The sequence below is a fragment of the Salvelinus fontinalis genome, chromosome 6, assembly GCF_029448725.1.
Source record: "Salvelinus fontinalis isolate EN_2023a chromosome 6, ASM2944872v1, whole genome shotgun sequence".
In the NCBI taxonomy this organism is placed as follows: Eukaryota; Metazoa; Chordata; class Actinopteri; order Salmoniformes; family Salmonidae; genus Salvelinus; species Salvelinus fontinalis.
In genome coordinates, this window is record NC_074670.1 from 59,258,902 (window position 1) to 59,273,929 (window position 15,028).

At 43.5% G+C, this 15,028-nt stretch overlaps 1 protein-coding gene across 2 annotated transcripts in view; it reads right to left on the reverse strand.

The window, feature by feature from the left end:
- elf1 (E74-like ETS transcription factor 1) overlaps window positions 1-15,028 on the reverse strand; it is a 79,283-nt gene that overhangs the window by 14,262 nt on the left and 49,993 nt on the right. For both annotated transcript variants that reach the window (XM_055927244.1, XM_055927243.1), the window contains exon 2: window positions 10,213-10,606. In XM_055927244.1, coding sequence (XP_055783219.1) covers window positions 10,213-10,284 — 72 coding nt within the window. In that variant the 5' untranslated portion in view covers window positions 10,285-10,606. The remainder of the gene's footprint in view (window positions 1-10,212; window positions 10,607-15,028) is intronic.

A 15,028-nucleotide genomic window follows, 5' to 3' on the forward strand; every position in this document is an offset into this window, starting at 1 on the left:
AAAACATCCTGTGGCTTCTGCATTAGCATCGAATAGCCCCGCGATATGAAACTTTTCAGGCAAGTTAGGAACCAATATACTCAGTCAGTTAGGAAAGCTAAGGCTAACTTTTTCAAAAATAAATTTGCATCCTGTAGCACTAATTCCAAAAAGTTTTGGGACACTGTAAAGTCCAATGAGAATAAGAGCACCTCCTCCCAGCTGCCCACTGCACTGAGGCTAGGGGACACTGTCACAACCGATAAATCTATGAAAATCGATCATTTCAATAAGCATTTTTCTACGGCTGGCCATGCTTTCCATGCTGGCTACCCCTCCATGGCCAACAGCTCAGCACCCCCTGCAGCAACTTGCCCAAGCCCCACCCCCCCGATTCTCCTTCACCCAAATCCAAAATCTGGATCCTACAAATCAGCTGGGCTAGACAATCTGGACCCTCTCTTTCTAAAATTATCTGCCGAAATTGTTGCAATCCCTATTACTAGCCTGTTCAACCTCTCTTTCGTATCATCTGAGATCCCCAAAGATTGGAAAGCTGCCGCGGTCATCCCCCTCTTCAAAGGGGGATACACTCTAGATCCAAACTGTTACAGACCCATATCCATCCTGCCCTGCCTTTCTAAAATCTTTGAAAGCCAAGTTAATAAACAGATCACCGACCATTTCGAATCCCACCGTACCTTCTCCACTATGCAATCTGGTTTTCGAGCTGGTCATAAGTGCACCTCAGCCGCGCTCAAGGTCCTAAACGATATCATAACCGCCATCAATAAAAGACAGTACTGTGCAGCCGTCTTCATCAACCTTGCCAAGGCTTTCAACTCTGTCAATTACCGCATTCTTATTGGCAGACTCAATAGCCTTGGTTTCTCAAATGACTGCCTCACCTGGTTCACCAACTACTTCTCAGATAGAGTTCAGTGTGTCAAATTGGAGGGCCTGTTGTCCGGACTTCTGGCAGTCTCTATGGGCGTGCCACAGGGTTCAATGCTCTTCAATTGATTGCTGCCGTGCACCCGCCCGACTAGCATCACTACTCTGGACGGTTCTGACTTGGAATATGTGGACAACTAAAAATACCTAGGTGCTGGTTAGACTGTAAACCCTACTTCCAGACTCACATTAAGCATCTCCAATCCCAAATTAAATCTAGAATCGGCTTCCTATTTTGCAACAAAGCATCCTTCACTCATGTTGCCAAACATACCCTCGTAAAACTGACTATCCTACCGATCCTTGACTTCGGCGATGTCATTTACAACATAGCCTCCAACACTCTACTCAGCAAATTGGATGTAGTCTATCACAGTGCCATATGTTTTGTCACCGAAGCCACATATACTACCCACCACTGCGACCTGTATGCTCTCGTTGGCTGGCCCTCGCTTCATACTCGTCGCCAAACCCACTGGCTCCAGGTCATCTACAAGACCCTGCTAGGTAAAGCCCCGCCTTATCTCAGCTCGCTGGTCACCATAGCAGCACCCACCCGTAGCACGCGCTCCAGCAGGTATATTTCACTGGTCATCCCTAAAGCCAACTCCTCCTTTGGCCGCCTTTCCTTCCAGTTCTCTGCTGCCAATGACTGGAACGAATTGCAAAAATCACTCAAGCTGGAGTCTCATATCTCCCTCACTGACTTTAAGCATCAGCTGTCAGAGCAGCTTACCGATCATTGCACCTGTACACAGCACATCTGTAAATAGCCCACCCAACTACCTCATCCCCATATTATTTATTTTTTGTTCCTTTGCACCCCAGTATCTCTACTTGCCAGTCATCTTCTGCACATCTATCACTCCAGTGTTTAATTGCTAAATTGTAATTATTTTTTCCACTATGGCCTATTTATTGCCTTACCTCCCTAATCATTCTATATTTGCACACACTGTATATTCATACTTTCTATTGTGTTATTGACTGTACGTTTGTATATCCCATGTGTAACTTTTCTTTATCTAGGCCAGGTCGCAGTTGTAAATGAGAACTTGTTCTCAACTGGTCTACGTGGTTAAATAAAGGTGAAATTATATATATTTTTTAAATAAATAAATGACCAGTTAACCCATTCACTCCTACAGTATCATACCTCATGAACACTGTCAACCCATTCACTCCTTTCATACCTCATACCCCTGTGATGAGGGAAGAGGAAATTACCAAAGCTCTGGCCAAACTGAGTACACTTGAGTATAAAAAAAACCCATTAAGAACAAATGCTCTTTCCACGACATAGACTGACCAGGTGAATGCTATCATCCCTTATTGATGGAACTTGTTAAATCCACTTCAATCAGTGTAAATGAAGTGGAGGAGACAGGTTAAATAAGGATTCCTTGAGACAATTGAGAAATGGATTGTGCATGTGTGCCATTCAGAGTGTGAATAAGCAAGACAAAATATTTAAGTGCCTTTGAATGGGGTATGGTACTAGGTGACAGGCGCGCCGGTTTGTGTCAAGGACTGCAATGCTGCTGGGTTTTTCATGCTTAACAGTTTCCGGTGTATCAAGAATGGTCAAACACCCAAAGGACATCCAGCCAAATGTTTTATTTTATTTAACCTTAATTTAACTTGACAAGTCAGTTAAGAACAAATTCTTATTTTGCAATGACGGCCTACCCTGGCCAAACCCTCCCCCAACCTGGACGACGCTGGGTCAATTATGCGCCGCCCTATGGGTCTCCCGATCACGGCCGGTTGTGATACAGTCTGGGATCAAACCAGGGTCTGTAGTGACGCCTCTAGAACTGAGATGCAAAGCCTTAGACCGCTGCGCCACTCGGGAGCCCAACTGTGGGAATCATTGGAGTCAACATGTCAGCATCCCTGTGGAAAGCTTTCGACACCTTGTAGAGTCCATGCCCCAACGAATTGAGGCTGTTCTGAGGGCAAATGGGGGGGGGCAACTAAATATTAGGGAGGTGTTCTTAATGTTTGGTATGCTCAGTGTGTAAGAAACTGTAGCGTATGGCAACCAAGCCCACCTGGCAACCCTTTGAACACTAACCGCTTCCACCAGTGTTTCTCCTAGCTTATTTTCCAGGCAGGTTGCAAGCAAACATCCAGTGTCTATTTAAATACATATCGCCCTATACAATGGTAGGGGAAACACTGTCTACAGTAGGCCTACCCATGTGACATGGCAGTTATCCTGACAGGACATGTGGCAGTTATCCAGACAGGACATGTGGACACAACAAGCTTCTCTCATTTCTCATTGTGTGAGGTCCTTGTGGAGTAAACAAACAGTTTAATTTTCCTTCAGCACACTGTTATATTGCGGTCTTCAACAGTACCATAACATGAAGCAGTGTGGATGGCACCTCTTTCCGTGACTTTTTTCCCATTAAGTGGGTGGTTCCACAAAATGAGTGTCTTTTGCGTCCCTTTGATATCTTAAGTATAAATTGTGCACAAATATTGAAAAGCATGTTATATTCAATAATGTGCCCTTCAATACAGACCACATTGAGAATTCAATAAATCTAAAAAATGTATATGAATAAAGACTTAAGTGCCAAAATGTCCCTCCATGCACTTCTGTGACTTCCAGGAATTTTAACCCACTTAACGCCAAAATGTTTCCACATTTTTATCATCATTGTAAAGCTCTAATTATTTGTTTTATTTTGACAAAGTCATTTCTAAAGATTATTATTTATTTTATGTGATTAGTGATGAATTTTAAGATTTTTTGTCTCTCATTTTAAGGTCAATCTTGCTACATGAACTGAACTCTCGTTTTTAATATGATGAAAATATTCCCTTTTAAATACTATTTTCAAAATAAATATTGAACATCTAATAGCCAAATCATGGTGTAAAAGCAGGTGAGCTGGTTCTACTCTATTTGTAAATTTTCTGGTGTTTTGTGGTGGAAATGTTTATTTTTTATTGTGAAGCTTCAGCTTGCATTCAAATGCCCATCTCTGCTGCACACAACAACCTTCCATTCCCCCTGTCACAAGGGGATTCATGGTTGATTTAAGATGACATCGTCAACCCTGTTACTTTATTTGTCACTAAATAGGCACTTACTATAGTCATTTTCTATGAAATGGGAAAACTGTTATTTTATTAGGTTGAACATGTGCTCTTTATGACAGAATGTTAAAATGAGGTAAAATCAAATGTTTTTTTTCACCAAGTTACAAATCTCAAAAGGCACCGAATTTGTGGCATGACCCATGCCCTAAAAGCTACAGTCCCGGTTTGAAAAAAAACATGGAGCAGGCAGGACTCCTAGCTTGCAGGTCTTTTACTTCAGGTTAAGCTATTCTAAATATCAAACAAACAAAAATGCTCTAATAAAATGGTGCAAAGTATTATAGCCTGATTACACTCTCATAGCCAGAGGAAACAAATGAATTCAGTATCAGTTTCTGAAAATAACCAAGAGATGGCAGCAGACTACAGCTCATTGCCTGATTATCATATGATCTGGGATGCTTTGTCCTGCCCAAACAGTTCATTCAAGTTCTCAATCATTAGAAAACAATTAGTGGCCAAATACTTAGCCATACTGAAAGGAAGTAACAACATTTTTACTTAAACTTCCAAATCGGTTTTAATGGAATAGCCTAACAACGTTCAGAGTTGTAGGACTTTACCTTTACCTTTGAGATAGTCTTTGTTATGTTGTGGAACATTATAGGGGTTCTGCTTTTTTGGTAATTCTTGTCCAATTTAGTAATTATATTTCTATGGGTTAAACTTCTCTCTCTCTTCTAAAGCACTAGTTTCCATTGTTGTGGTTGAACCCCGGGAACTCCAGCTTTTAGCCCACGGAGGGACTAGGGAGTCCAAGGCGACATTCACTCAATGCTACACTTTAACCAGAGAACTAACAGTACACTAACAGCACAATGCCAAACACAACTGCTTTAGGTTGAATCATTAATTACCATAAAATTAAACTATGTGAACATAGCTATGAGTTCAGGGACTGTTCTAGTAACTTCACAGACAATATCTGCATTTTCAGAACAGAGTCCATGCAAAATGATTTTCCATGATGTCAGCACTAATGGTCAACAGTGGGCCACGAGACCACTTGGGAAGTATAAAATAAAGGGTGCTGTTGTTGTGTGCTTGACTGTAAAAGATGAAATGTCATTGACGTAATGCTCTCAGACTATAGCAGCATCTCAGTCAGTAGGGAGCCCCATCTGGATTCACTGATGTGAGTGACTCCGTGAGCACACGTGTGTATCCAGACATGAAGAGAGCACCAGTGAGTCTGCTGAGTTCACTGCAGTGTATTAAACCCCACACTGTCTCCCCTCCATAGCAGGACAAGACCATGACAGACTGAATCCCACACAGAATCTGCTGACGGGGCAGAAGATGTCTGTGTCTGTCTACTGTTGTTGTTTTGACGTAAATGGGGCTCAGTTGCACCTGGAGGGTTTGTCACTAAGCAGGATCAAATAGTTAGCCAGCTAGATAGCTTTCGTGCATACAGTGCATTCAAAAGTATTCAGACCCCTTCACTTGTTCCACATTTTATTATGTTACAGCCTTATTCTAAAATGAATTAAATAATTTCCCCCCCTCATCAATCTACACACAATACCCCATAATGACAAAGCAAAAACATTTTTGCAAATGTATAAAAAAATTACAACTGAAATATTACATTTACATAAGACCCTTCACTCAGTACTTTGTTGAATCACCATTTGCAGCGATTACAGCCTCTAGTCTTCTTGGGTATGACGCTACAAGCTTGGCACACCTGTATTTGGGGAGTTTCTCCCATTCCTCTCTGCAGATACTCTCAAGCTCTGTCAGGTTGGATGGGGAGCGTCGCTACACAGCTATTTTCAGGTCTCTCCAGAGATGTTCGATCGGGTTCAAGTCCGGGCTCTGGCTGGGCCACTCAAGGACATTCAGAGGCTTGTCCCGAAGCCACTCCTGTGTTGTGTTGGCTATGTGCTTAGGGTCATTGTCCTGTTTGAAGGTGAACCTTCACCCCAGTCTGAGATTCTGAGCGCTCTGGATCAGATTTTCATCAAGGATCTCTCAGTACTTTGTTCCGTTCATCTCTCTCTCTCTCGATCCTGACAAGTCTCCCAGTCCCTGCCACTGAAAAACATCCCCACAGCATGATGCTGCCACCATGCATCACTGTAGGGATGGTGCCAGCTTTCCTCCAGACGTGACGCTTGACATTCAGGCCAAAGAGTTCAATCTTGGTTTCATCAGACCAGAGAATCTTGTTTCTCATGGTCTGAGAGTCCTTTAGGTGCCTTTTAGCAAACTCCAAGTGGGCTGTCATGTGCCTTTTACTGAAGAATGGCTTCTGTCTGGCCACTCTACCATAAAGGCCTGATTGGTGGAATTCTGCAGAGATGGTTGTCCTTCTGGAAGGTTCTCACATCTCCACAGAAGAACTCTGGAGCTCTGTCAGAGTGACCATCGGGTTCTTGGTCACCTCCCTGACCAAGGCCCTTTTCCCCCAATTTCTCAGTTTGGGCCGGGTGGACAGCTCTAGGAAGAGTCTTGGTGGTTCCAAACTTCTTCCATTTAAGAATGATGGAGGCCATCTTCAATGCTGGAGAAATGTTTTGGTACCCTTCCCCAGATCTGTGCCCTGACACAATCCTGTCTCGGAGCTCTACGGACAATTCCTTCAACCTCGTGGCTTGGTTTGGTTCTGACATGCATTGTCAACTGTGGGACCTTATACAGACAGGTGTGTGCCCTTCCAAATCATGTCCCATCAATTGAGTTGACCACAGGTCCAATCAAGTTGTATAAACATCTCAAGGATGATCAATGGAAACAGGATGCACTCGATATTCTCAATAACCCCTGTCAGCTCCAGTTTTGCAACAAAAGAGCTATATCTGTAGAATGGCTAACTTAGTGAATCTCCGTTGTGATACACCCCACACAGGGAAACATGGCGGCCCAGTATCAAAACATGGCCGCCCAGTAGCATGAAAACATGGTGGCCCAGTAGCATGAAAATGTGGCGGCTCAGTACCATGAAAGCGTGGCGGCCCAGTACCATGAAAATGTGGCGGCTCAGTATCATGAAAGCGTAGGCGGCCCAATATCATGAAAGTGTGGCGGCCCAGTACCATGAAAACATGGCCGCCCAGTACCACGAAAACATGGCCTGTCACGCCCTGACCTTAGAGATCCTTTTTATGTCTCTATTTTGGTTTGGTCAGGGCGTGAGTTGGGGTGGGCATTCTATGTTTTGTTCTGTGTGTTGTATTTCTATGTGTTTGGCCTGGTATGGTTCCCAATCAGAGGCAGCTGTCAATCGTTGTCTCTGATTGAGAACCATACTTAGGTAGCCTGTTCTCACCTGTGTTTGTGTGTAGTTGTTTTCTGTTTAGTGTTTTTCATCTTTCAGGACTGTTTCGGTTATTCCCTTTGTTATTTTTGTAATTATTGTTCAGTGTCAATAAACAAACATGAACACGTAATAGGCTGCGCTTTGGTCCTCGCCTTCTTCCACCAACAGCCATTACATGGCCGCCCAGTATCATGAAAACGTGGCGGCCCAGTATCATGAAAACGTGGCGGCCCAGTATCATGAAAACATGGCCGCTCAGTATTAAGAAAAAGAAACGGCCCAGTACCATGAAAACGTGGCGGCCCAGTATCATGAAAACGTGGCGGCCCAGTACCATGAAAACGTGGCGGCCCAGTATCATGAAAACGTGGCGGCCCAGTACCATGAAAACGTGGCGGCCCAGTATCATGAAAACAAGGCGGCCCAGTATCATGAAAACGTGGCGGCCCAGTATCATGAAAACATGGCCGCCCAGTATCAAGAAAAAGAAACGTCCCAGTACCATGAAAACGTGGCGGCCCAGTATCATGAAAACGTGGCGGCCCAGTACCATGAAAACATGGCCGCCCAGTATCAAGAAAAAGAAACAGCCCAGTACCATGAAAACATGGCCGCCCAGTACCATGAAAGCGTGGCGGTCCGGTATCACGAAAGCATGGCGGCCCGGTATCACGAAAGCATGGCGGACCAGTATCATGTTGACCAGAAGGAGTCAAGAGACACTCTAAGCTAATTAAAGGTGTAAAACAGAGTATGAAATTTAGAACAAATTACACATGCGCCATAATGGCTGCCTCTAGGGAAACCAGAGAGATAACGATCACTGGGTGATTTTTATCTCCAAGTTCCCAGTTTCGGCTATGAAAGCAAGCCCCTGTGTGTGAGAGGTTCCCCTATAATCAACTCGGTTCTGCTTTACCTGCCTATGACGCCGTTGTTAGCCCCACCTACCTACTTTTAACATCCCCTAATGGGGCTGATAGAGGAAGTGAATGGCATACATTGCCACACCACAGATAACTGAAATAATTAAAAAGGGGTGTGCTTTTGAGAGACCTAATGGAGTTCTGTACTTGAATGACTGTTCAGTTAAATGCGGGAGTGGGTGTAAATAATGTAAGTGTATGACCACAGCAGGCTGCCATAGAACTCTCACAGCAAGCTGCCATAGAACTCTCACAGCAGGCTGCCATAGAACTCTAATAGCAGGCTGCCATATAACTCTCACAGCAGGCTGCCATATAACTCTCACAGCAGGCTGCCATATAACTCTAATAGCAGCTTTCAGATGCTAAACTGAGCTAAACATCATTCTGAAATCATTACACCATGGCTCTGATTCAGGGAGCTACTTATTGACTGTAAAATCCAATATAAGAGGGCTAGTCATTACTGTCCAGCAAGCTAGGCTAGCTGTGGCTTTCTCCGATTCCAACAGACCCCATACGGAAAGATAAACCCTTCAGACTAGCTAGCTCCGGCAAAAACAAAATGGCCACCTTCGTTAGCGTTAGCACTAAATATATATAAGTTAAGTTTAAGAGCTTTTTTCAAGCTACCAGGTGGACAGGCGATGTAATCCTCTGCACAGGAAGAAACCCTAGAGGAGGCCTGTGTTATTTCCACACAACAGGTATGTCTGGTTAGGCATGAACCAGGACATTCAGGCAAGAGGATCCAGTGACAACTCATCCCTCCACATCTACACAAATACAAAATGCAGAGACACACAAACACGTGCACACACACACACACACAGACACACACACACACACTAACCTGTTCCACAGAATTCAGACAAAGATGTGGAGGTAAGATAAACACACCTGGGCACTGAAGTGCACTAACACATACAAACCGTACATTTGTGCTGTAAATTGACTGGGTCCTGGCAAAGCCCCACCCTCTCCTCCCACGCACACTAAAAGAGTCCCAACTCCAGGTCTCTCACACTTTCCGTCTCTGTCCTCCCTACAGCCCACACTTCATTTCCCAAGCCCTCTCCTTGCCATCCCTTCATACTCCACTCTTTCTCTCCATACTAAGCTAACATATGGAATAATTTTAAGATGATCATACCATGGATCATTTAGCTATTTGATTTAGAATTCATAAATGGAAAAAAAGACAGTCCAAAAATAAATCATAAGGAATAAGGTTTTAAAGTATCTGTCCGATATCTAGTAGACATAAGAAAGCTCAGGAAATATTTTAGTTTTTTTGGACACATATTTAACCCCAGATTTTTGTTGGCACAAAACTACCTCCATATTTCCATTCATTTGTATGGGTCACCTTCAGACGAGTTCCATGACACTTGTGGGGGAAAAAGAGAGCGTGAGAGTCTATCCTATCCATAGAGTGGTCATATTAGAGCCGTTTTTGTGAGAAGACCGATTTTCGGGGATGTCTCATGCTCTGAAAAACACTGCTGTAGCTCGGCCACTTTCCACCGCAGACGCGGAAGGCCGACATAGGCGGATGCGGTGGATTGAGATGCAGCCCATGCTCTAGCCTAAATTGACAGATTTTGATGGGGATTTTTTGTATTATGTTACTTAGAGTGACTTGCAGGAAACCTTAATGGTGAATCAGGCACATCTGATGCAATATTACAACAAAAAAGAAGTTACTGCAAACAACAAACATAGTTTTTTCCCCTCAGACATTATTGCACGCGTGTTAGAAGAGCACAATATGTACTGCAAGTTTTTTTTACCATGTTGCGCGATGCACCTCAGCAGCAAAAACTATAACAATGGTGGTGAGGTGGCCAGTGGTGCCGTTTCCCCCTACTGCAGACTCCATCTTGAAGTTTTCTATATTGGTGGTAGTGGTACATCATGATAACACTACTGATATCGACTACTGCTAAGCTCCAATGTAATGACAGGTACCTGGTTTATCTCATCCATCCCATTGCTAGCGAACTCAAACACCAGCTCGTTGGGCTGCACCGCAGTCGCCATAGTGATGGAGGTCCGAAGGTAGGACGCAGACGGACAGACGGGGAGGGTGATTTCCAACCCCTCTAGGGAGTGTCCAATCACAAGGAAACCACCAGATTGAACCAAAGGTTGAAAGGTCAGTGATACTGTGGGTCAAAACAAAAAGGCTTCCCTTCTTGAGAATATCCAGAGGCCTCCTCACTCCTGTTTCTTTTCTCTGTGGTCCCTGTTAAGGTGTGGTGCAAAGTGCGACTGAAAGACCCAGGAATCAGAGAAGAGCCGCACTGATGGATGGAGGCAGCCTCTTCCTGGGGCCTGCTGCGTCTGGAGCATCTACACCTGCCTGAGAGAGAGGAGAGAGAGAGGAACATGTCAGTAATTACTCATTAGGAGCCAAGTGTGTGTGTGTGTGTGTGTGTGTGTAAGACCAACTGTGACTGACTGGGGTTCAAAGTCGAACCTGGGTCTCCTGTGCACCAAAAAACTGTATCCGCCTGATGAAATAAAGCCTATCGTAGGGAAAGCGTAGCCCACACCCCACAAGCTGGTCTCAAGGGCAATGGAGGGGAAAGGGAGGGGCCGGTGGTCTGCTTAAAGATTAAAGGGGGGGAGGCTGGCAACAGTAGAGAGTAGAGAGAGATTCATTGAATTGAGAGAGTCAGGATGGCAGCAGTACTTAGTAAGCCCCCCCCCCCCCCCCCCCCTTCTTTCTCTACTGTTGCAGGGTGGGGCCTGTTTGCCTTGAAATGCCTGACCAAGTACATTCCTGGTCCAATTGTGTCTCTGAGAGGGTGGTGAAAAGGCGGGGAGGATGGGAGAGGGAAGATGTGTGGGGTTCAAATTAGGCGAGGAGAGGAATACTGTAGCATTTCTTAATATTATTCAGTTCCTTTGGCTTTGATGCCTCATGACTGAGCAAAGCTCTGTTCAAGTAGAGTGTGATTTTGCTGTGATCTGATAGGGGTTTCAGTGGACTGACTGAACACTCTAAGAGACTCTGGGTTGAGGTCAGTGATAAAGTAGTCTACAGTACAACTGCCAAGAGATGAGCCATATGTGTACCTACCATAGGAGTCCCCTCGAAGCCTACCATTGACTATGTACATACCCAGTGTCCATTTCCCAAATTTGTGATTAAAAGTTGCTTGTTTCTTCCCAGTCTGCTCATAACATAAAGCTCAGATGAGAGAAAGGGGGAGTGGAGAGGAGTGGAAAGGAATAATGGGAAAAGGGGGTGAGAGGACACTTGCCCCCTCCCAGGGGAATGGTGTGGGCAAATGGGGGGGTGCTTCCATTCTAGGCACCCCCATTAATCCCTCTCCGTGGCCACAGTGACAACTCTGACAGCTCGGTCTACTAGGTGACTCTGCACAAAAAGCAGTGAGACAGGATAGGGACCACACACGGAACAGACAGCACACATAAACCTGGACTAGGCAGAAACCTTCTCTCTCTGCGTCTCTGGGAACAATGTAAACATCTACAGGTCAGGTTCATATGAGAACCCAGTCCTGGCTGCATAGAGATAAAGTATATTTATTTTAGGCACATTTCATTCTATGCAGGATACAGTCTATGACATCATTGGTACTGCCCAACTCCAATGCTCCCTTCTAGACTTAAAGGAACAGTTCACTTCAAAGTCAAAATCAATCACTTAAAATGTAAATCAAATCAAATGTTATTTGTCACATGTGCCAAATACAACAGGTGTGGACCTTACTGTGAAATGCTCACTTACAAGCCCTTAACCAACAATGCAGTTCAAGAAATAGAGTTAAGAAAATATTTGTTAAATAAACTAAAGTAAAAAAATATATATAATAATAAAGAAAATGGGATAACAATAACCGAGTCAATGTGCGGGGGTACAGGTTAGTCGAGGTAATTTGGGACTATGCATAGATAATAAACAGCGAGTAGCAGCATTATAAATACAAAGAGGGGGTTAATGTAAATAGTCTGGGTTAGAGGTCGACCGATTATGATTTTCCAACACCGATACCGATTATTGGAGGACCAAAAAAGGTGATACCGATTAAATCGGCCGATTTTTATTAACATAGATTTGTAATAATGACAATTACAACAATACTGAATCAACACTTATTTTAACTTGATATAATACATAAATAAAATCAATTTAGTCTCAGATAAATGAAACATGTTCAATTTGGTTTAAATAATGCAAAAACACAGTGTTGGAGAAGAAAGTAAAAGTGCAAAAAAAGTGCAAAAAAAAAGCTAACATTTAAAGTTCCTTGCTCAGAACATATGAAAGCTGGTGGCTCCTTTTAACATGAGTCTTCAATATTCCCAGTTAAGAAGTTTTAGGTTATAGTTATTATAGGAATTTATAGGACTATTTCTCTCCATACCATTTGTATTTCATATACCTTTGACTATTGGATGTTCTTATAGGCACTATAGTATTGCCAGCCTAATCTCGGGAGTTGATAGGCTTGAAGTCATAAACATTGCGGAGAGCTGCTGGCAAACGCAGGAAAGTGCTGTTTGAATGAATGCTTATGAGCCTACTGCTGCCTACCACCGCTCAGTCAGACTGCTCTATCAAATAATAGACTTAATTATGATATAATAAACACACAGAAATCCGAGCCTTAGGTCATTAATATGGTAAAATCCACAAACTATAATTTTGAAAACAAAACGTTTATTCTTTCAGTGAAATACAGAACCCTTACGTATTTTATCTAACAGGTGGCAACCCTAAGTCTAAATATTGCTGTTACATTGCACAACCTTCAATATTATGTCATAATTATGTACATTTCTGGCAAATTAATTACGGTCTTTGTTAGGAAGAAATGGTCTTCACACAGTTCGCAACGAGCCAGGTGGCCCAAACTGCTGCATATACTCCGACTCCGCTTACACTGAACGCAAGAGAAGTGACACAATTTCCATAGTTAATATTGCCTGCTAACATGAATTTCTTTAACTAAATATGCAGGTTTAAAAAAATAGACTTGTGTATTGATTTTAAGAAAGGCATTGATGTTTATGGTTAGGTACATTGGTGCAACGATTGTGCATTTTTCGCGAATGCGCTTTTGTTAAATCATTACACATTTGGCGAAGTAGGCTGTGATTCGATGATAAATTAGCAGGCACCGCATTGATTATATGCAACGCAGGACAAGCTAGATAAACTAGTAATATCATCAACCATGTGTAGTTAACTAGTGATTATGTTAAGATTAATTGTTTTTTATAAAGATACATTTAATGCTAGCTAGCAACTTTTCTTGGCTCCTTGCTGCACTTGCGTAACAGGTGGTCAGCCTGCCACGCAGTCTCTTCGTGGATTGCAATGTAATCGGCCATAATCGGCGTCCAAAAATGACGATTACTGATTTTTATGAAAACTTGAAATCATCCCTAATTAATCGGCCATGCCGATAGGTTGACCTCTAGTCTGGGTGGCAATCTGATTAATGGTTCAGCAGTCTTATGGCTTGGGGGTAGAAGCTGTTAAGGAGCCTTTTGGACCTAGACTTGGCACTCCGGTACCACTTGCCATGCGGTATCAGAGAGAACAGTCTATGACGTGGGTGACTGGAGTGTATGAGTGTATAAAATGTATGAGTGTTTTGTGGATACGCGCACAGAGAAATTTAGATTTTTAAATTAACTGTCCCTTTTAGAGAGGCCAGAATATGATATGACTCCTACAATCCTGTCTCACTTCTCTGTTCAATTTCCCTTTTCTCCTATTCAGCATGCCATCCACCATGACTGTCTGTTAGAATTTGAAAGTGCCATCAATCAACCAAACTATTACGTTATCTTAGTCCAAGAGTTTAGAGATAAGCTTGTGACTGAATGAATCATTCGCACCGTCCAATCACAAGTGGGTTATCTGATGCTAGCCAAGAGCCTGTTATCAGATCAATAGAAATATCAAGGTAGAAGGGCCTGGCTTTTCTATATGATGGGTTAAATGTGAACAATGTCTGTGTGTGTGTGAGAGTGTGTGTGTGTGCTCACATGCATGTATTCTATATCCCTCCTGTTACTGAATCATTGATTTGGGTGGCCCAGTGCTGAGGGCAGACAGAGATACTACAGTCAGTCATTAGAGAGACCTGCACAGTATCCCAGAGCACATGACAACAGCTGCCATGTCTGCACAGGCAGAGGGAGGCTGAGATCACTCTCAGCCAGAGGAGAGGAGAAACAAGCGAAGCAAAACAGAAGGGAGGAACGCTCTCTTGCTCTGTTAAAGTGTTCCTCAATTTCACAAGCCTCCACAGAGCAAATAAAGCAGTGTGACTTTAGGCTGGGTGGGGCCACTCTAGACCAGCCTCAGACTGCAGGAGTTAGTAGAAGTAATTACCACTCCACTGTGGCTCACGTCACGTGACTGACGGTTGACTTGCTCCACACACTCCCTCCCTCAAACATGGCTGTCTGTTGTAGCGTGTCCTCAGCTCTATGTGCTGTAGGAGGAGGAGCTAGCTGAGAAAAGACAGCAGAAGACTGCTCTCCCTCTCCCAAAGTAACTAGCAGTCGCAATAACAACCAATTAGAGGCCTGCGGTCTGTTCAAAAGGGAGCGATGTTACAGAGCGTTGTATTGTGTAGAACAGATATGACTGTCTGTCAGGTGGAATAGAGATTACCAACTGGGCAAAAAACAGTTGATATGACTGTCTGTTAGGTGGAATAGAGATTACCCACTGGGCAAAAACTGGTTGGAATCAATGTTGTTTTCATGTCATTTCGACCCCAAAAAATCTATC